This window comes from Chrysemys picta, chromosome 1, assembly GCF_011386835.1.
Source record: "Chrysemys picta bellii isolate R12L10 chromosome 1, ASM1138683v2, whole genome shotgun sequence".
Taxonomy (NCBI): Eukaryota; Metazoa; Chordata; order Testudines; family Emydidae; genus Chrysemys; species Chrysemys picta.
Window position 1 is genome coordinate 104,706,661 of NC_088791.1, and position 22,862 is coordinate 104,729,522.

Consider the following 22,862-nt stretch of genomic DNA (forward strand, 5'->3'; position numbering starts at 1 on the left):
CTTCTTCCCCGTGTGGGTGACGTCAGGGTACGGTTGTTGCAGCGCCGAGGGTGGGGGCGCGGCGCGCGCGCCCGCTGCTAGGTCACCGCCCGTTCTTGGGCGGGCGGCGGCTGGTTCTTTCCCTCTGACTAGGGGCTTATCCCAGCACGGGGTTTCCTGGGAGAGGGGCGGAGGGCAGGGGCACGCGCCCGGCGAGAGCTCTACTAGGCAGCCGCTGCCTACTCCCCAGGGCAGGCAGAGGGTGTTCAGTAGCCCCCCAGGAGCTAAGGGGATGGAGGCAGTGCCCTGTCTGCAGCGCCCTCGAGGCATTCATTTAGAAGGGGGCTCTTTGCACGATGCTCAGCAGCCCTTCCCCCCGCAGGGAGCTTTGCCCCACGGCATCTGCCTGCCACCCTAAAAGCTCATTCCTGAATGTCAGTAAACGCCACAGATCTTCTGCCACTATTTTAAATAAGTGAATTACCTGCTTGGAACAACCACCTTATTGAAAGGGATAATGAATGAGCAAATGTATGGCACAGAACAATCCGACGCTGGCAAGGCAATGACTAGATGACCTAGCAGGTGCTTTTCCTTTCTAATTTCCCTTTTAGTGTTGGTTGGCCTAAAAATGTGCCTATTGTAAAGGTTCTGTTTCCATTTAAGTTTGTATGCAGCATAATCACCATGGTGTCTGATTGCTTAAAATAATCCTGCTTGGTTTCAAGCTAAGGGACATCTAATGTCTTAGGCTAACGTTAGAACTGCTACACTATAAAAGCTGCAGTAACTCATGACTCAGGCAAGATTCAAACCTACTGGGTTCTGATCTATTGTTATTCATTGTGCCACTGGCTCCATCATGAAGCCGTCCTGCTAGAAAGATCTTCCTCTTCTTCTCAGTGTTGCCTCTGCCCTGCAAGCATGGACATGCTTAAATTTGTGAACATGAGTGTTCCCATTGTGGGAGTAAATTTAAGCATGTGCATAAGTGCAGAATCAGGGAGTATATTTCTGTTTGCAGATCAATAGTTCCTTCTGTCAACAAAACAACAACCAAATGTTATTCAGTCTTAGACCAGTAGTAAAGTAAAAAATTGTTTTCTCATCAGTTCCTTATCTGTTACTACTATATGTATTTATATTAGTTATTATGGTAGCATGCAAAGAGCTGCCAGGATTATGGCCCCATTCAGCCAGGAACTGTACAAACATACAGGAAGACAAAGTCACAATAGTTAACAAAGCAGAAATGTAGTTTCCACTTAGTGCCTGTTACATTGCACCTGGAAAATAAGGTACTTTTTACAATCTGTGAAGCTGTAAATGGTCTGAGAGATTGCCTTTCTCTCTCTAGTGCCCATCAAGAAGTTTAAGATCTGCTAGTTCCTAGACTTTATGGGACTAGTGGAGGGAATCATCTGTAGAGTACTCCTGACTGCAGAACTTGTTCTTCCTGAGGTCTTGCCTATATTAAGTACAGTAGTATTTACAGTAGATAAGAAGTGCAGTAATGTTAATTGTCTATGGTAGTGCTAAGCACCGTTGTGAAAACCTCGCAGGTCTGTAGCACACTACTCATTTATATACAGAATTGTTCCCAAAGGTCCACAAGTGATCATGCTCCTGTTTCTATGGTCCTACTTGGATTCCAAGACCATTAACCATTTGCTAAGATGAATGGGCTGGAATGGAAGACTCCCACCATCTGGGACCATTGCTAATGATATAGTGCATGGGTGATCACTTGGCTGGTACATTATTATGAGCGCCTCTAGTCACAGAGAGGGGCTCTTTGCTGTCCAAGGTGGAAGGAGACTTGCGTGGTGGTGGTAAATACAGTAAGCATATCTGTGGCCCTGTTTCCATGGCATTCTTTCCTACATTCCTTATCCACCTTGTGACAGGGTCTGTGGCTCACCGCTGTGGCGCCTCCTCCTGGCCGCTTCGGGGAATTAGTTTTGCGCCAGTAGAGCGCCCTCTTTGGGTGGCGTTCCGCCTGTCGTCTCGCCTCTGTGGGGTGCACGGACTTGCGTTGCTCCCGACGTCGGCGTCCTCTCCCGGAGCACTGCCCTCCGACAGTGTCCCTTTGTCCAATCACACCCCCTTCCGGGGGGGGGGGGGTAAACAACAGCCCCACACCTTCAAGTCCAATCCTCACAGTCTAGGATCTGGTGTGGTTCTGACCGGCCGCTCCCTGCGGCCTGTGGCTGTGCGTGGGGTAGCACAGCAAACAAAGGGGGGAAAAAGGGGGGGGGGGACTCAGGCCCGCCCACTACTCTGAGTCCCGGTCCAGAGGCCCTCGTGTGACAGTCTCACTGTCTTCCTTCTCCTTCCTCCTCTGACTATCCCTCTGGACCGCTTCCCCAACTGCCCTTCGCTATGCTAGGCCTCCTCCTCCCAGGCCTGCCGCCTAGCAGGCTATGGAGTAGGGCCTTCTCCCACTCTCTCAGGCTGGCCTGCACTGCGCTGTCCGTGGTGCTGGCCTCCCAGCTCTGGAGATAGACCTTCCCCTCTGAAGGTCTGGGACAGACTGACTGCTCCTGCTCTGGGCAGCCTTTTATATGGCTAAGCCGGGTCCTGATTGGCTGGCTCCAATCTGCCTTCTTATTGGCTCCCAGTAAGCCCTCTCCTGATTGGCCGCGCGTCTACGCAGGCGCCTAGGCCTGCCGCAGCCCAGTCTCTCTAGGTGTGGGGTAATCGCCCCACCACACACCCTCCCCCTTAAGAACCCTCCCGGGGGGGGGGGGTATCCTAACCGGCCTAATGGCCTAGAGCTCGGAGAGCGACCTGTGTCCCGCCGTGGCTCGGCTTACCGGCTCAAAGTCTAGAAACTTAGCCCTTGTCACTGGGCCCTATGGCCTACTGGCCCCAAAGTCCCGGAAACTAGTCTTTGCCAACGGGTAACCCGGCTTATCCACCGTCTCAGCGGGGGGGTCCCACCGAAACACGCTGAGGCTTACCGGGTCCGACGTACCAGTCCGTCTCTCCCCTTAAGCTGCCTTCTATCGGTTCCGCTGCCAGAGTGTCCCACGGATCTCCTGATTCTCCACGGGTCTCGTGGTCCACCGCCTCGGCTGGTCCCTCCCACAGTGAGGCTCCCTCTCGACCTGGAGAAATCGCAGTCCTCGGCGGTCCCAGGAGTGTGGGCTGGTCCTCCGCCGGGGCTTCCCGCAAGGGTTCTCCTCCCACGGCCGTCTGTCTAGGCTGGGGTATGCTCCCTCCTCTCGCACTCTCTGTGCATTTGGGACACACCCCGTACAAGCGTGGCAAATCCTCTGCCGTCAGGGCTAACTGTTCAGGGCCTCGGCAGTTGGATGGGAGCTTGACTGCCCCCTTGCAGACCACCCCCTGCGCTAAGGATCCCCCTCCTTGACCCGATTCTTCACCCTCCTCCCCTAGCCTGGAGAAGAAATCGGCGTTAGTATGGGCCTTACCCGGTCGGTGGAGCACCTGGAAGTCGTAAGGCTGGAGGGCAAGGTACCACCGCATGATTCTTGCGTTCGTGTCTTTCATGCTGTGGATCCATCGCAAAGGGGCGTGATCTGTGATTAATTTAAAACTATTCCCGAGCAGATAGTAACGGAGGGCGTCGATAGCCCTCCGTACCGCCAGGGCCTCTTTCTCTATTGTTGAGAAGTGTCTTTCTCGGGGGAACAGCTTCCGACTTAAATACAGTACTGGGTGTTCCTCCCCGTCTACTTCCTGGGAGAGTTCTGCGCCTAGGCCGACTTCCGAAGCGTCGGTTTGTAGTATAAACTCCTTCGTGAAGTCGGGATGTCGTAGTACTGGTTCTTGAGTGAGCCGTTCCTTGAGTGTGTTAAAGGCTCGCTCGCATTGCGTAGTCCACTGTACCTGTCGAGGTTGGGAGTTCTTTGTTAGGTCTGATAGGGGGGCAGCTATAGATGCGAAGTCCGGTACAAAACGACGATAGTACCCAGCTAATCCCAAAAACTGACGCACTTGCTTCTTCGTCGTAGGGGTGGGTACATCTCTGAGGGCTTGTACCTTGCTAATCAGGGGTGTTAGTTTCCCCCCTCCTACCGTATATCCCAGGTAGGTCACTTCTTCTTGGCCTAAATGACATTTCGCCGGGTTAGCTGTTAGGCCGGCCGCTCTGAGGGCTTGCAGTACTGCAGCCAGGTGGTGTAAATGGCTCTCCCAGTCAAGGCTATAAACCACGATATCATCTATGTACGCTGCCGCGTATTGGTCGTGGGGCTGGAGGACCTTGTTCATCAGGCGCTGAAATGTGGCTGCTGCTCCGTGCAAGCCGAACGGCATGGTTACGAACTGGAAGAGGCCGAAAGGTGTAGGGAAGGCCGTCTTCGCTCGGGAGTTTGGCGTCAGTGGGATCTGCCAATATCCTTTAGTCAAATCTAAAGTTGACAGGTACTTGGCTCCTCCGAGGCGCTCTAACAGTTCATCCACTCTCGGCATAGGATAAGCATCGAAACGAGAGATAGCGTTGACCTTTCTGAAGTCGATGCAAAACCGGGTCGCCCCATCTGGTTTCGGTACTAAGACGATAGGGCTTCGCCACTCGCTCGTCGATTCTTCTACCACTCCCATCTCCAACATCGTCTCCACCTCCCGCCGGACGGTGTCCCACATTTTCCTGGGTAACGGTCGATGGTTGTCCGTCACTCTCTTCCCGGGGTCTGTGGCAATATGATGACTCATTAGGGTCGTCCGGCCCGGGCGGGCCGATAAGACATCTGAAAACTTCTCCAGCATCTGTTGCAGTTGTCCTCTCTGTCTGGGGTCGAGGCCTGACCCCACCACAGCCGGTCCGGGGTCGGGAAGATCTCCTGCTAGGGGTCCAAGTTCCGACTCTGGGGTGGACGGGCCGATGAACATGGCTTCCCGGGTCTTCCAGGCCTTTAGGAGATTAATATGGTAAATACGGGTCTCTTTGCGTCGACCAGGTAGTCTGACCTCGTAATCGACTGGTCCCACTCGTCGGATCACTTCGTAGGGACCCTGCCATTTGGCCAGGTGCTTCGACTCGGACGAGGGCAGCAGCAGCAACACCCTATCGCCTGGGGCGAATTTCCTCCCTCTGGCCTTTCGATTATAGAGGCGCTCCTGACCTGCCTGGGCCCGTTCCAGGTTTTCACGGGCGAAGGCCCCTAACGTCTGGAGTCGCTCCCGGAGCTGTAGCACGTAGTGTGTGGTCCCAAGGACCCGTGTTTCCTGTGCTTCCCACTCCTCTTTCAGGAGGTCCAGTATTCCTCTGGGCTGCCTGCCGTATAGGAGCTCGAAGGGCGAGAACCCCGTCGAGGCCTGTGGTACCTCTCTTATTGCAAACAGCAGGGCCGGCAACAAGGTATCCCAATGTGAGGGGTCCTCCTCCACAAACTTCCGCAACATGGCTTTTAGTGTACCATTGAACCGCTCTACCAAGCCATCAGTCTGCGGGTGGTACACCGATGTCCGGAGGGTCCGGATGTGGAGGAGGCGACATAGCTCAGCTATTAACCTAGAGGACACATTGGTGCCCTGGTCTGTCAATATTTCACCGGGTATCCCAACCCGGGCGAAAATCTTTACCAGTTCGCCCGCAATGGTCGGTGCCGTCGCTGTCTTTAGAGGAACGGCTTCGGGATAGCGTGTGGCGTAGTCCACGACTACTAGTATAAAGCGGTTCCCTGTCTTGCTTCGCTCAAGGGGGCCGACGAGGTCCATCCCGATCCGTTCAAAGGGTACCCCCACGACTGGCATGGGTACCAGGGGTGCAGGAGCTACCCCTTTCGGTCCGGCTCGCTGGCATTCTGGGCACGAGGCGCAAAAGTCTGCCACTTCCCGGTGGATGCCTGGCCAGAAAAACCGGCGGGCCACCCTCTGTAGGGTCTTCTCACGTCCCAGGTGCCCAGCCCAAGGGTTCGCGTGGGCTAAGTGGAGGAGGCCGGCTCGCAGTCTCCGGGGGACTAACAGCTGACGGAACGTCTCCCGGGTCTGGGGTTCTTGCGCTATTCGGTACAGGCGATCCTGCCATACCTCAAAGCGGGGGCCCTGCGGAATCCGTTGCGTCCCGTCCCCCTCCATGACAGGGTTGTTAGCTTGTTCCCAGGCTCGGCTTAGGGTTGGGTCTTCCCGTTGCTCCTGTAAGAAGTCCCCATCACGCTCTAACTCTGCCTGGGCGTCCTCCACCGAACGGGGTCTGTCTCCTGGACAATTCGCAGGGGTCTCCGCCGCCGAGGAGGTCCCCTCACCGGGGTCATCCCTTAGCCTGCTCCCAAGCAGCCCCGTTCCCGGTGCTATAGTCCTGTCTGGTCGGGGCTTGGGTGGCTGATATCTTAGGAGGACCTCTCCGAAGCCGGGCCAATCTCGTCCCAACACCACCGGGTAGGCCAGCCTAGGGGCCACTCCTACTCGGAGACCCTCCTCTCGGCCGCCTACTCCCATCTTGACCCAGGCTGTGGGATACTGGCAGATGTCCCCATGCACACACTGTAGGTAGATCGGGGGTCCCGAAAGATTGAGATTTGGGACGAGCCCCTCTCGTATGAGGGTCTGACTACACCCCGAATCTACGAGGGCATTGGTGGGGTTCCCTTCCACCCGGACCGGGACTATCAACTTTCCTGCCCCTCTCTTCCGGGCCCATTGTCCGGCCATCCAGGCCTGCCCGTAGCTGCAGTCCATAAAAGGGCAATCTCGACGGAAATGTCCTTCTTGACCGCAGTCCCAGCACCTCTCTCGGGTCTCGGCCGTGCTTGTGCCTCCTCCGGGGGGGCCTGTTCGCTCCGGGGGCTGTCGTTCCCTCCGAGTCGTCCCCAGTAGTAACTTGGGTCGGGGTTCAGGGTTGGGAGGCCTCGGACGCCCATGGCTGTGGCCTGCCAGTGGTTCGGAGGCTCCCGCCCCACGAGAGTTTACCTTCTCTGCGCCGCCCTTGCGACCAAGGCTTCCAGCCGCTCGGGGTGGCGCGTCCGCCCCCTCTGCCGACAAGTAATCCTCCATTAAGGCCACTGCTGCGGGGAGGGTGGCCGGTCGATGCCGTCGCACCCAGGCCCTCCCTCCCAGGGGTAGGATCTGGGTGAACTGCTCTAAGGCTACCAGCTCCGCCACCTGGGGTCCCGTCAGGCCCTGTGGGTCCAACCATCTCCAGCAGTGGTCCCGGATGCGTTGGGCCACGGCGCGGGGTCGGGCCCCCGGAGGATATTGTTCTTTACGGAGACGCTGTCGGTAGGTCTCTGGGCTAATGCCGGTATGGTCTAGGATGGCCGCCTTGACTCGGGCATACTCGAGTGCTTCCCGGGGGTCGAGGCTCCGATATGCGGCCTGAGCCTGCCCCGTCAAATAAGGGGCTAGTAACGTGGCCCAATGTTCTGAGGGCCACCGGGCAGCAGTCGCCACCCGCTCGAATGTGACCAGATAGGCCTCTGGGTCATCCTCGGGCCCCATCTTGGTGAGGCGTATTGGTAGGGCCTCTGGGGTATCCCCCAGTCCGGTTCCCATGGGGGCGGCAGGGGTGCCTCCTGCCGGCCGTAACAGTGCGGCCATCTGTTGCACCAAATGTTCCTGCTGCACCCGCTGCTGGGTGGCCAACTCTCGGAGGAGCTGCTGCTGATTCTCTTGGTGCTGAGTCATCAGCAGCTGCTGCTGAGTGGTCATCTGCTGCAGCATTTGCATCTGCTGCTGGTGCTGCTGGGCCGACTGCTCTTGCTGCTTCTCTAGCAGCCATTTTAATAACTTCTCAGCCTCCATGTTGGGGTTCAGCGGGTTACTCCCGGTTCAATCCCCTCACTCTGGACCCCTTTGGTGGGTCCGGGTCTGTACCCACAATCTGGGTCGACCGTCTGTCTGCGCAAGACACTGCTCTGGGCAATAGTCCGCAGTCTTGGCACTGGCCCCTCGTATCAGGGGCGGACCGCTATGCCCGCATTCTCCACCACGTGTGACAGGGTCTGTGGCTCACCGCTGTGGCGCCTCCTCCTGGCCGCTTCGGGGAATTAGTTTTGCGCCAGTAGAGCGCCCTCTTTGGGTGGCGTTCCGCCTGTCGTCTCGCCTCTGTGGGGTGCACGGACTTGCGTTGCTCCCGACGTCGGCGTCCTCTCCCGGAGCACTGCCCTCCGACAGTGTCCCTTTGTCCAATCACACCCCCTTCCGGGGGGGGGGGGGGTAAACAACAGCCCCACACCTTCAAGTCCAATCCTCACAGTCTAGGATCTGGTGTGGTTCTGACCGGCCGCTCCCTGCGGCCTGTGGCTGTGCGTGGGGTAGCACAGCAAACAAAGGGGGGAAAAAGGGGGGGGGGGACTCAGGCCCGCCCACTACTCTGAGTCCCGGTCCAGAGGCCCTCGTGTGACAGTCTCACTGTCTTCCTTCTCCTTCCTCCTCTGACTATCCCTCTGGACCGCTTCCCCAACTGCCCTTCGCTATGCTAGGCCTCCTCCTCCCAGGCCTGCCGCCTAGCAGGCTATGGAGTAGGGCCTTCTCCCACTCTCTCAGGCTGGCCTGCACTGCGCTGTCCGTGGTGCTGGCCTCCCAGCTCTGGAGATAGACCTTCCCCTCTGAAGGTCTGGGACAGACTGACTGCTCCTGCTCTGGGCAGCCTTTTATATGGCTAAGCCGGGTCCTGATTGGCTGGCTCCAATCTGCCTTCTTATTGGCTCCCAGTAAGCCCTCTCCTGATTGGCCGCGCGTCTACGCAGGCGCCTAGGCCTGCCGCAGCCCAGTCTCTCTAGGTGTGGGGTAATCGCCCCACCACACACCTCCATTCCAGCCCAGGATGATGAACACAGGAAGATACGGGATGAAGAAACAGAGTGGGTTCACAAGGCTTACACTTCACCCTGTTTCCTGAAGTTGATGGTGTTCAGAGCACAGGGCAGAGCTACTTCTTTTTAATTAGGCTTTTATTTTGATTATTTATGCAATACTAAGTAAGTAAACAGTGATGCACAAAGTAGGCAACATCTATACTTTGGTGGTTGAGTGGTGGAACAAGTGAATAGGTTTCCCTACTTAAGGGATCTAACAACTTCAGACAGGAGATGTGATGAAGAAATCAAGAGAGGGCTACAGCTTGTAAAAGATATATTCAACAACTTCCAAAGATTTATGTGTTGTCAAAATTTAAAACTGCACATCTGCACTAGAATGCTGAAGTACTACATATGGCCAGCCTATGTCGGCATAACTTATGTTAGTGTGAATAAACCACACTCCTGAGCGAAATAAGTTATACCAACATAAGTGCTTGTGTGCACAGTGCTGTGTTGGTGGGAGAGCTTCTGCCACTCGCTGAGGTGTTTTTTTTATGTTGACAGGAGAACTCTCGCCTGCCAGCATGGAGCGTCTTCACCAGACGTGCTGTACCAGCATAGCTGTATCGCTGCAGCACTGTACGTGTAGACATATGAATGAAGAAATGATGGGAAGGATTAATTTAAAAAGAGTAAAATTACTTTGAGACCCTATGTAAAAGACTAACATCTTTTTGTGGACATTTCAGCACTCATACTATCAGGCAAGATCACAGGAAAACCAGGAAGAGGAAGAAAGAGAGTCAGTTACACTGGAAATGTCATCAGGTGGACTGGTATCCAAAGAAGAGTGGAGTTTTACAACTTTTTTGTGACTGCAAAAGATGGAAGTTGGTGGTCAACAGCCTCTACATTGGAGACCTCACTTGAAGAAGATGCAGTACTATAGGTGTGCATAGTGCTTTACTGACAAATGAAGAGACGTTTTGTTCTGAGCAGTTTATAATCTAAATTAGACTGACACAATGAGGGAGAAGAAGAGCAAAGGGAGGGGGAATGGGAGGTATTGGAGGGTGACAACAAAGAAAGATTGAAAGATAAGCTGAGTGTTATGAACATGTCTTTTTAGAGCTTTCTTGGCTTTTGGTTCTTAATAAAGTAATATTTTTGGCTTGGACAATGTCTAGGATGAGGGTTGGTAGTACAAAGATGACCAAAAGAGGTGAGTCTTGAAGACGGTTTTGAAGGAGAGTTACATGGGGCATAAAACCAGAGTGGATATTCTACGCATGGGAACTTGAGATGAAGGAAGTATCAAGACACAGGGCATTGGCAGAGTAGAGTATAGAAAGGAGTGGTTAATCAGACGTCATGGTAAAAGTGCAGGGCAAACCCTGTGTGCAGATTACAGGGCAATAACATAAATTATATGAAGTTACCTATTTGGTTGATTCATATTTTTTGTACATTTTAGTTTAAAATTGAACATAAAGAGGCCTGGACAGTAGGACTCTGGACACACTAGGCATGCTGGAGCCTGTCTCAGTCTATCCATTAGAGGGCAGTAGTACATCCACCAGTAAGTACAATAGATCTGTGCACCAGTTAGTTTGTGACTCACAGATAGTCTCAATGTATTAATTTTTATTTATATTTGGAAATGTGTAATACGTGGTAATAAATTCTAGTCCACTGTGGATGGGATAAATATCCCTAAGCCTATCAATTTGCTCATAGCAGGTAGTTCATACTGTAGAAGGAATAGCTTTTAGACTTCTATTTTAAATATTGAAGTTAGAAGATGTATTTTGACTCAAGTAGAGAGCTCCTTAGGGCACTGTGTTAATTTGCATTGAGTATCAAGTGCTGTCTTTTAAAAAAAAATACATTATTTCTGATATTGTTTTCTTTCTTTCTTTCTTTCTTTCTTTCTTTCTTTCTTTCTTTCTTTCTTTCTTTCTTTCTTTCTTTCTTTCTTTCTTTTTTTTTTTTTTTGTGTGTGGTTAATGATTAACGTGATTAATTTGTGAACTTGAACTGGGCTGTCTTTTCCAGTGATTCACACTAAGCCCTGAGAATAACTAGTAATGCAAATCCCACTATGGAGAATGTGTTGTACTAGGTGGATGACAGTCTTTGGGTGAGGTAATATCTTTTATTAGACCAATAGTCTTTGGGTGGGTGTTTGCAACATATTGTGGCTTTAAGATAACTCACTGAAGTCAGTGCTTCAGAAGGAAATCTGCAAGGAAGCCACTATTAAATGCTGCCACTTTGGACCCGTTAGAAACACTGTGGTGTAGGAGATTTCAAGACTGGCATCAATTTAAAGGAAAAATCTAAATTATTTTTTCAAAGCATGTTTGAGTCTCGAGCTCATTGCTTTCCAGGCCAGTGGGGTTGTGGAGGCAGCAGTCTCACCTCCTGGGGAAAGAGAGCAAGCACGCTTTATGTCTCTAGTGCTACCCTCTGACTGATACTTGAAATGGTATTGACCGTATGTGAGGGAAGTGCATCAAGTCCTTTTTGAATGGATTAGTTGATCAGCACAGTATGGGGTACACAAGGATGAATGGGGACAAATAAAGGGGGATACAGAAAATTCCCAGTCCCTCAAATGCATGTCATCTAGACTGAATGATTCATAGTTCAAATGTATGTCCTAATACATGGCTAACATTAGATGGAATATTTAAAATTTAAGAGAGGGGATGGTTCCTTGTTAGATCAAGGGCCTGGGAAGAGGAGGTTGCTTATTGTTACTGGACATTCTTTGAGATGTGTGGTTACTGTCTGTATTCCACACGTGGGTATGCATGCACACCGGGTGCCTGAGTCTGGAAGTTTTTCCAAGCAGTGTCCGTTGACCCACAGATATACAGTATCTTCCCTCATGCTCCTGACCGATGGTATAAGGGATGGTGTGGGTCGATGCCTCTCCAGTTCCTCCTCTTATCGCCATGCAGTAGGATTCCAAACTAGAGGGGAAGGAGGGCAGGTAGTGGAATACAGATTGGGACCACACATCTCGAAGAATTTCCAGTTACAGTAAGTAACCTTGTCCTCTTGGAGTGCTGGTCCCTATATATATTCCACAGGTGGGTGATTTGCAAGCAGTGATAAGTGTGGAGGTGGGTGCGAGGAAGCTGGTAGCAGAGCTGCCTGTAATATAGCCATTCTTATTGCTGCATCAGCAGCTGCTGCTTGAGTCAGGACGTAGTCTGCCATAAATGTGTGGACAGATCGCCACGTTGCAGCTTTGCAAATGTTCTGCAATGGGATGTCTGATAAGGATGCTGTGGAGACTGCTTGTGCTCACGTGGAGTGAGCTGTAACACCCCTAGGAGGGGGAAGCTTTGCTATTTGATACTATTCTAATATGCATTCCAAGACGCACTTAGAAATTCTCTATGAGGTTATAGCTGGGCCCCTTGGCCTTTCTGCTATAGCGACAGAGTCTCAAAGATTTCTAAACTACAAGACAACTATTTACATCAAATATTTACAATATTTTTTTTAGCGATTGCAAAAGCAAAGGAGGACAGGATTGCAACTCACGCCATGCGTAAGTAATAAGGAACTGGAGAGGCATAGACCCGCACCACCTCCTCAGTCGGGAGCACGAGGGAAGATACTGCGCATGTATGGGTCAACGAACAGCTTGGAAAAACTTCTGGACTCAGACACATGGCACGTATATGTATCCACGTGTGGAATTCACATAGGGACCAGAACTTGAAGAAGAATTGGGATTGTTGAATTCTATTCCTAGCTCTGCTGCTGACTCCCTGTGTGATCTTTGGCAAGTGAATTAACCTGTTTGACAACTTACGCTTCTGTAAACTAGGGATAATAATATACTTCACAGACGGAGTGGTGTCCAGGAGCTTCTGGTCTGCTTCCTGATTAACTTTGCTTCTAGGTAACCCATGAGCCCAGCTGCACTGCTTTGGAACTGACAGAGTGGCCACAGCCCCTGATTGGCTGCTGGTTTAGCAGCCCTGCTGATAAGCCTGGCCCCCACAGCAGATCAGCAGCTGCTCAATGTGTACCATGTCTTCAGCTGTGCTTGCCCTTGTTCCAGTCCCTGCTCCTGCATTGTTCCAGCCCTTGTTCCAGTCCCTGCTCCCCACCAGCTTCAGAATTCTGGCTTAGATCTCCAGCTTTGCCTCTGGCTTATGGCTCTGGTTGATCATCTAGTTCTGGCATACAACGTCTGTCTCTCAGGAATTGATCCCTGTCTCTGTCTCTGGCTTACATTTCTGATTTACCCCCTGCCTCTGGCATTTGGCTTCTGTCCCTCTGAAACTGACCCTTGGCTCATTTCCTGACTCTGCCCATCATGGACCAGCTCTAACTGGTAGCCTGAACTCTTGCTTCCACCTGTGCACGGCCTTGTCGGTTACAAATGGTGAGGCATAATTGAGGTTTCTAAAATGCTTTGACGTATGCAGATGAAAGGGGCTTTTACCTATGTAGAGTGTTCTTGTTACTTTACCAGCATTTTATATTATATTCAACAAAACTTTTTAAAAGTAGCAGCAACAAAAGCCTGTCATTTTGACAAGAACGAAATATTGCATTGGAAAAGAAAGGAAAAATTAAAATGACAGAATCCACTGAAAGGAAAAAGACATAATGGAGACATCTGGCTCTGTGCTGATAAAAGCTCTCACAGCTCCTATCCCATCATCCCTTGCAGAGCTCATCTGAAAGCGTATCTTTCAAGGGTTTCCAAAATGAAGAAAAACATCTGTCCAAGTCTAACTATGTTTGACCAACTGTTTTTAAAAAAAGTGTTCCAGTGATAAAACCCTCAGGAAGATAACCATTTCTCAAACAAAAAGTCCGAGAGGGTTCATCAGCCCGTTTGAGTAATAAACAGAAGTGTGCCATCAACAATCTCAGGGGTGACCTGCAAATGCATATTAAACTCTCCATTCTGTATTACATAATTTTCTCTTCTTTTTATAGCACAGACTACCTGAGAATTTACTCCCCTGAGAAGTTAATATCCCTCCTGGAACCTTTAGACACTTATAAAAGCTGTCTGTATAGCTCTGTTGGCAGCATCTTGCCTCTTACTCAGAAGGCATTGGGCTCAATACCACACTAGGCTTGGCTTCATTATTTTTAATGCTGACACTGCAGTGTGGTATTTGGAGTGGGGTGAGGGTTGCTGCTGCTGAGCAGATATTAAACTGAACTCCCTTTGTCTCGAGCTGCTGTGGCATGTTTCAAAGAGAACTAGGGATAGGGCATTTGACTAGGACATGGGGTTTTCTCAGTAAAACAGATTCCCAGTACCAAGATCTGTGTCAACTGTTGTGGAGCTCCAAATCCTGCTCCTTCCTCCATGCGTGTAGAGGGCCCTGACTGAAGCAGTAGAGGTTCAGTGCCATTGAGGGGGGAGGAAACAGATTTTTTTAGAGACTGCAGCCAGGGGTTATGCACACACCCAGCATCCCTACAGAACTCAGCTCCGTAAGGGTTCCCACACAACCATATGCAGTGGCTGTTTGGATGTAACACAGTAACAATTGATCTGTTGTTGCACAGAATCTCCAACATTGACCCAACGTGCAGGAGTACAGAGGCTACTGTAGTAGCACCAAGATAGACGTGGAGGTGTGGGGAGCGGGGGAAGATCTCCTCCTTCAGCTCCCTCGGAAAACACCAGTAGCTAGCCCAATTATCCAGGCTGGGCACTGAGAACAGCTATTTCCCCAAAGTGCCTGGTGACTGCTGATTTTGCTTTCACAGTCACTGCGCTATGAATATCTAACATATTGTCGTAAAACACTTGGGTATCTCAAAAGAATGGCCATACTGAGTCAGTAGTCCAGTATTCTCTCTTCTGCCAGTGGCCAGTGATCCATCCTTTCAAAAGTCTGAAAGGTGCCATAGGAAAATGCTAATCTAAGAGAGAGATGTCTTGCTATAGGTTTATAATAATGCCTCATTTTCCATGTCAGCTTTAGAACTATAATGTATCAGATTGCAATTTTCAATGGGAAATAACTATGGTGTCTAAGAAACTGTGATCTCAGTTCATTGTTGGTTTCGGAAGTAGAGCTGCTGACACCACTTGGAAAGCCATCCTACGTAGCAATTCTGTAGAAATACATATTTTCTTTCCTTAGTAATAATACAGAATGAGAGAAAGAGAAGGAACCAATGACAACTGCATAGAAACTAGGTCTCCTTGCGTGAGAGTTCATCTCTTCCTGCTGCATATTCCCTACCTAAAATTATAATCCTCTCTTTGTGATCTAATCATTTCCACAGCAACCAATTGTGATATCACAAACACTTCATGTGTGGGGAAAAAAGCTGCAGGAATAGATGAACTCTGAAGAGCCAAAGCATGCATTTTTATGCAAATACCTTTATTAATAAAGAAAAAGGAGCAAAATTCAGAAGTATAGGAGATAGCAGCAGACTTGTTTCTAAACAGACTGTTTTTCATCGTAGATGTCACCTGCTCTTATAGAAATTGTTTTCACTATTGAAAGAACCTGCTCAGCTGGGACTCCACTGCCAACAAAGATACATGAGGATTGTTGACTGGTGGCCCCAAACTGACCTTGGAGGGCATATGGTTTTGGGTAAAATATAATCTATTTGCTAACCTCCTTAGAGAAATAATAATATACATTATTGAAGCTGTAACAGGAACTAGAAAAATCCAAATATATGTTTTAAAAATAGGCTTGGCTATAGGTTTTTAGTATTAAGGGCTTAGTGAGGTCCAAAAGTAGTTGGCAGTCGCATAAGCTAACATGAGTATTCTGTGTTAGCAAAATGTATCTTGTGATAGTTTAGAAATGCACTATGTGATAAATAGGTAAACTACAAACGAACATACGGTTGTACCTTAGGGTACCTTTGCAATAAGGTAGCCATGCAGCTAACTGCATTCACATATCAAAACTATTGGTACATTAACACAAATGGGTTGCTTCAGTGGTCAGAAGTTTAACTAGGGTTAGCTGGAATAGCACACATGGGCAGGGGCCAAAACCTTATCATATATGGTCCCGGACATGCATGGATGAAATAAGAGGTGTATAAAAGATTTAAATAGAGACTGGGAGTGGCTGGGTCATTACACATATTGAATCTATTTCCCCATGTTAAGTATCCTCATACCTTCTTGTCAACTGTCTAAAATGGGCCATTTTGATTATCACTACAAAAGTTTTTTTTCTGCTGCTGCTAATAGCTCATCTTAATTAATTAGCCTCTTACAGTTGGTATGGCTACTTCCACTTTTTCATGTTCTCTGTATGTATATATATTTTCTTACTATATGTTCTATTCTATGCATCTGATAAAGTGGGCTGTAGCCCATGAAAGCTTATGCTCAAATAAATTTGTTAGTCTCTAAGGTGCCACAAGTACTCCTGTTCTTTTTGCGGATACAGACTAACACGGCTGCTACTCTGAAACCTGTCATAAAAGATTTAGTTATGCAACCTATTGTTGGGGCACCAGGGGAAGCCTGACCCAGTGCTCTCCTGTGATCTCCACTTATAACTTGATGGAGAGCCTTAGAAACAAAGATGAAAGGAAAATAAGTATGCACAGTGAAAAACTAAATATGAACATCTTATTCTTATGTATATTGATTTTTCCCATGATTTCAATTATTTGTATTAAGTAAAGCTCATAATATCTGTGTATGCTTCACCAATTTCATCTTCAGAATTAACTAGGTAGCCACCTGAAAAAGAACGGGTTATTCAAGACAAGTACCTGTTGCACCTCTATAAATTTTATAATTATAATAATTGATCAGGCTATAGGATCAAGGCTTCTCTTCTAAGTCATGCTTCAGAATTAAGGAACTTTTTAGAGAACATGCTTTTCTGGCCAGGTGCTAGTTTTTGGTTTTGTTAACTGGCTTTTCTTCCAGTCCCTCCTGTGATTTTTTTCATGATCTTCTGTGAATTACATTTAAAAACAAACAATTAAACCTTGTCTTTCTTTTGTTGCCAACAGAAGCAGCAAATTGAATTGGCAGCTTGGAGTTGGCATTGGCATGATGCAGATGTGATACACTCATCCCTAGGAGAAAATGTTAAGCTTAGGCTATGGCTCCATTTCTCAGTGGACTAATGCATGAAATATCATTGATATGATCTGTGGCCAAGAGTCCCTTTGGAAAAAAAAATAGTGTCACGGTAGCCATCAGTAACAACCACTCATCTATGGGGAGGTACAGAATGACCTTTCACCAGATGCAGACTAACAGTAGTAGAGATGCGCCTTAAGTATAAGACCACATATATGAACCAAATATTGATGCGCTACAGCAAGGTATGAATTATTCAGTGGGAGTTAACTAACAGGCTTTAATAGCAGTATATTAGGCCCAGCTTTAAGAGGTGCCACTGGACTCCTCGTTGTTTTTGTGGATACAGTCTAACACGGCTACCCCCAGATACTTTATGAGTAGGAATCCCTTCTCATCATACGTGCTGTTGTCTGTAGGACCCTGATTCATTGGTTGCTGAAGTTGAAAGGTGTGTAGGGAATGTGGCAGAGAACTGCAGGAAGAGAAAGGATGTTGCATGGTTAAGACAACCAAATGCTGCCCTGGAGAACTGGATTCTATCCCTGCCTCAGCCACAGAGTTCCTGTGAGAGGCTAGGCAAGTCACGTGAACCAACATTTTCATAGGTGGCCTCTGTGTGTTCCTCATTTTCTAGGCACCCCGCTTGAGACACATGGGGTCTGATTTGCAGAAGTGCTGAGCACTCACAACTGCAACTGAGGTCAATGAAAGCTGTGCTCTGAAAATATAAAATGCTAGTACAGTACTCTGAAAAATGTGGCCCTATACTTCTCAAACTTAATGCTCAGAATATGTTGGCACTTGAGAATTTTGGCTTTAATCTCTGTGCCTCAATCCCCACTGTGTAAAATGGGGATAGTACCACCTCAGACGTAACATATGGGTGTTGAAGTTAGTTCTTTACAAACATTAATTAATTTAAGACACTACGCTGACAGGACCATAGAAAAGCCCATGAGGAAATTAATAATTCTGTATTCAGTGCTGGGTTTTGCCAGTGCATTAAACAATGCATAGGACCACACAGCGAATGATGAAGATAAAAAGAAGTGGTGAATAGCTGTTCATTAAGTGAGTGCCATCTATCCTGTTCATTGAAAAAGGCAAGAGTCCTGTAGAAAAAAATTGTATGTGATCATGTAGTTAAAAGCTATCATAATGTGCAGACATACATATGAGGGGTAAATTACTATAGCACAGGTAGCCTTAATTCTGGCATTTCCTAATTTGGATGTTTAATTTTGCAACCCTTAACATAGGGTTTTTTTATGTACTATATCTACCGATGTAGAGAAACAGTGTGTGTATGTATTGATAGGTTTCTAATTTGTGCAATAATATGATATATCTATCACCTGGGAACATCAGTCAAATTTTACTCTTCTACATTGGTGAAAATCTGGAGTAATTTCTTTGCCATTAGTAGAATTTATCTGTATTAGGTGAGTTTACTAGAGCAAAATTTGATCTACAGTAAAAGCTTTGTAATCCAACATGTTGGGGAAATGGGGGAGGTGGGGTGCGGGTTAGTCAAAAATTTTGGTTAATTAAGAGTTATACTTAGCAACGAAATACCAATTTTCAAAGAATAAGAATACAATAAAATGAATAAAGTATAAAATAGTACACAAGTACTCAGCAATCCAGTAGTTTTCTATACAGTAGGTTATCTTATAACACTACATATCGCTATGGGCAGTGCATGTCATACACACAGATCACTAAAAATACACTTAACACTAAAACTATACCGAACATAATTTAATCTTTGATGATTCAGAAGGCACTTCAGGATCTTGCAGTGCCTCAGGGTCATCATTATCAACATCAATTATCATTGTAGATGTTGAAGGTGTAGGAGATTGGGCTGAATCTGTAATGACCCTATGACACACCTTGGAAGCTGCTTTTTTGAATAAATCCCTGATATCAGCTTGCTTATTTGTCTTCTGCCTCTTTTGCATAAAAGTCGATTGCAGAATGTGCAATTGCATAACCTCCTGGGCAGTATACTAGTCCCGGATACTAGACTGAAGATTTGTATTAGGAGATATCAGAAATGCTGGTTAATAGAGCTTTCTGGTTGATAAAATGCCAGATAGCACAGCTTTTACTCTATTACATTGTGTAAAATTATCACTATATTGTGTCAAGTATGTATATGTGTGCTGTCTTACTATATAATTTGTAGAATGGGAGCTTTTGGTCTCCCAAAAGGAGACTTTGCCCCTGGATTCATTATTGCATATGTAGCACTGAAAAGAATTAATATTGGACAATCTGCAATAGTAATAATTTGAACTACATTAGGGAACGTAGAATTCATGAGCTTTTCCATAAAAAGCACAAATTATATATGAATATATTTTTAAAAAATGATCTATGTTTATTTTTGACACATAGGAGCCAATTCACTAAATTGAAACTAGGATGTAATTTGTAACAGCATTTGGGGGTTTTGACTGAAATATAGTAAAAGAATGTGAGACAGGGCTGTAAACGATTACAGGATGGGAGATCATATAGAAAAAGAATGGATAAAATTTGGGGTTGAATTAAAAAGATCAAGAACTAATTATTTATATTACCGCAGTGTCTAGAGAGACTCCAACCAAGACTGGAATCCCATTGTGGCAGGCCAGTAGTTCTCAACTTTTTGTATACAGTAGTGTCCTTTTCACTATGGTGACTGACTTCCAACTAGCTGGGATCTAGCCCTTTTTCCAATCTTATTAACATGGGAGGAGCAGAGTGGCAACAACCTCCGACTCCTGTTTGTGTCCATCCTACAGGCCACAATCCCCACAGTGAACTCCTGTGTTAGGCACTGTTCAAACTTAAAGTAAGAGATAGTCCCTGCCTCAAAGAATTTACAATGTAAATAGACAAGACAGAGAAAGGGCAGGGAACTGAAGGACTAAGTGATTTGCCCTCTGATGCATAGCAAGTCTGTGACAGAGTTAAGAATTGAATCCACATCTCTTGAGTCTCTGTCCAATGGCTTGACCCCAAAACCATCCTTTCCCTCTCTATTTTAGATTCCCTCTTATAGAATCTGTGATAGATCTTGTATTGCTTGTGCACCCAAAAACTCATGGGCAGTGGGTGAACTATGGGCTTGGGGAGGCTAGCCCCCAGCCTGACCCACCCCTTCTGCCTGAGGCCCCGCCCCTTCCACCACCCCCAACCCAGACCTCCCCCCAGCTGCCAGTCCCCCCCAGCCTTGGATCGCCTGGGCCCCTCCCCAGCCACAGGGTGCCGGGTGCATGGCATGCAGCCCCCCCCACCATGCCCCAGAGCACTGGGTGGGCGGTGCGTGGCCCCCCCCCTGCTCCGGAGCACCAGGTGGGCAGCGCAGCCCCAGCCACCCAAGTGCCAACCGCCTTAGCCCCAGCCCCAGACGGCTTCCCTTCTGAAAAGAGGAGCAGCCTGCCTGGGCTGAGGCCAACTGGCAGCAGGAGGGGCCTCGGGGTGGAGCGTGGGAGGGGCCACATAGGGCTGTTTGGGGAGGCACTGCTTTCCCCAGCCTATTATACACTCTGCCCAGGCTAGTAGCGCAAAGAATTGCCAAAGAGAGAAGGGAAATACTAAGGCTCAGCTCTCTCCATTGAATAAATTGAGTTAGCAGCACAGATCCCTGTGAACAGAAACATGTATTGAGCTGTTTGATCCCCTCCCCCACTAGATGGCACTGAACTCTCTTTCTTAAAAAAGAGAGAAGGACGATGAGGAAAAATATGGTGGAGGTCATTTTGATTTTAAAATATGAAGAAAAGCAAATTGCAGTTGATTCTCCAAGCAACCCTGCCATTCCCCCACCCTGACCCCCAAATGCCCGAATGCACCTTAGTAGGGCCTCTCTCTGTAACTGACGTTTTCTTGAAAGACATTAGGCTGCTGTGTCTAAAGGATGCTAAGGAGAACTGAAACAGTCCTGCAAAGAGAGGGAGAATGGACTGTCATTATCTGTAAGATAACATCTGTGGTGAGGTCTAACCAGTAATACAGGCAGCTTGTCACAACGAATTTGTTCTGAATGGAATCTTTGGGCTGTTCCTTCAGACATGGTTTTTAGTGCACCAGTGCCTTATCTTGTCTATCTTTCATAGATATTGTAATCTACACAAACAAATCCCTCAACTTTCATTTTAATAATTTCCTCAAATTACATCTTTATATCCAAACTGATTTCAAATCATTGTATTAATCCCCTTCCCTGAGACACCCCTAATTAACTATAGAGAAACATTTGTATATAGGACCCAAAAGAGTCTGTGTACTCTTCTATACTTCTTTAAGATCGTTCTCCCATCTTACATTCATCAAAGGATCCACAATGATTGTTTTTCCCTTGGTGAGGTGGGGGCAGCATGGGAGTGAGAGAATTTAATAATGATCTGTTTATGCTGAGATGGGGCTGCCTATAATAATCTTGCTAGGAGTCAAAGAAAATGTTTGTAAGGTCTGCATTGAGCAGTAATCTACCCCTTTTGAGAAGAATGAGACAATGGGAAAAAATCTTAATTCTAAGAGTTAAATAGAAGTTAATGTGAAACCCTACACTTTCTTGAACATTTATATACTGAAAGTGACTTGAGGGAGGACATAGATTGCTGTCTGACAGTGCTACAAATACAAGCAAAAAAATTGCACATAGAGTGCCACGGGTTTGCCTTTGAAAGGAAACAATTGAAACCTGGATCTAGGTGGATCCTGCTAATTTTTGGCCTCAAGTCCCCAGACTGTAGGTGATCAAAATAAAGAGCAAGTCTAGCTTCTCCAACTGCAAAAAAAAAAAAGGGGGGGGAAATCCAGCCCCTGATGCATCCAAGAGCAAGAGTATCACAAAAACCAAAGTCTGGTACATGGATCATGCTGAGCCCTGCGAAAGTTTGGCCCCTTGCCCCAAATTCTAATGTCTAAATAGAAAACATGTGTAGACGTTCCTATCTTAGATTATTCCTGTGGCCCCTGATGCATCTTGGCTCCATATCACTGGGAAAAAAAACACAGATCTAGTAACCGGACAATGGATTTTTAACCCTGATCCCCCCAATTCCACAGTCTCAATAGACAAAAAATAGCTTCCAATACACCACAAAATCTAGACCTTGTGTCACAGAGTCCACTCACTGCTAGGGCACCTCCTTCTGTCTGTTCCAATGCCCCTTTCCTCACACCTGCCCCCACTCCCCCAGGGACTTGACGTACTCCTTTGTGACTAGGCTCTCCAGCCAGCTCACTACAGTCTGCCCTTCCAGGATTTCGAAGTCCCAATGGATGACTATCCCAGGCAGTCTTTTGCTCCACTACCAAGTCTGTGCCACTTCCCCAGTGGCTGGTATAGGATCCCAGACACACTCTCTACTCCAAGGACCCTACATCTAGCAACTGCAGTCTGTTCTCAGACCCTGTTGTTCTTTCCCTGGAATCCTTCCTACAGCTTCTGGCTCCCCCTCTCCAGGCTTACCAACTCAAATTCCTTCCTCCCAAGACAGCCCACTTAACTCCATAGCCCCAAACACACCTCCCTTTTATGAAGACTGAAGGCTACCCTCACTGCAGCCCCTTTCTGCTGCCAACTTCCTGGCTTTATGGCAGCCCCGCTGTTCCTTCTCAGCTGAGCTGATTCAGTCGAGCCCTGACTCTCCCCCAGGTGGAGCCGGTCAGGTTAATTAACCTAATTTAATCTGCTCCACCTTGTGTGGGGTGAACACCTCATCCCACCTAGTTTCAAAGTGGTGCAACAGCACCATAAAACATGCATTTAGGACTTGGCTTCTGCTAGGTTGGTTGTTTTAGCCCAAACCCCAAAATTCTACCAGCAGCAGGAGTATAGCTGCTCTAACTGCACTGTAAAAATCCAGATGCCTATATATTGCTGCTCAATAATACTGTAAAAGACACTTGTCTAACACCCAGCACCTCCTGGATCCTAATATTTGTGCCCCATGCCAACACATTGTTCCATCAAAATAGACAATGCATTTTGCCCCTCTTTTTTGACCAGTGAATTCCAGCTTCTTACACATCCCCATGCAAAAGCAACCTAGAAAGACATAGCTGACATCTGAATCATTCTGGATCCAGCA

At 47.8% G+C, this 22,862-nt stretch overlaps 1 protein-coding gene and 1 long non-coding RNA gene across 2 annotated transcripts; one reads left to right on the forward strand and one right to left on the reverse strand.

The window, feature by feature from the left end:
* Nucleotides 1-103: 103 nt before the first annotated feature.
* On the forward strand, nucleotides 104-16,084 carry LOC103306305 (uncharacterized). The gene is made up of 4 exons (XR_509142.4): nucleotides 104-564; nucleotides 9,440-9,639; nucleotides 10,165-10,269; nucleotides 12,211-16,084. It is a non-coding gene; the product is annotated as an uncharacterized LOC103306305 (long non-coding RNA).
* On the reverse strand, nucleotides 1,426-7,386 carry LOC135972648 (uncharacterized). Its single transcript, XM_065551359.1, has 2 exons — nucleotides 7,339-7,386; nucleotides 1,426-7,269 (listed from the first exon to the last, which is right to left on the reverse strand). The coding sequence occupies exons 1-2, from the start codon at nucleotides 7,384-7,386 to the stop codon at nucleotides 2,905-2,907; spliced, it is 4,413 nt and encodes a 1,470-aa protein (XP_065407431.1). The 3' UTR covers nucleotides 1,426-2,904.
* Nucleotides 16,085-22,862: the final 6,778 nt, after the last annotated feature.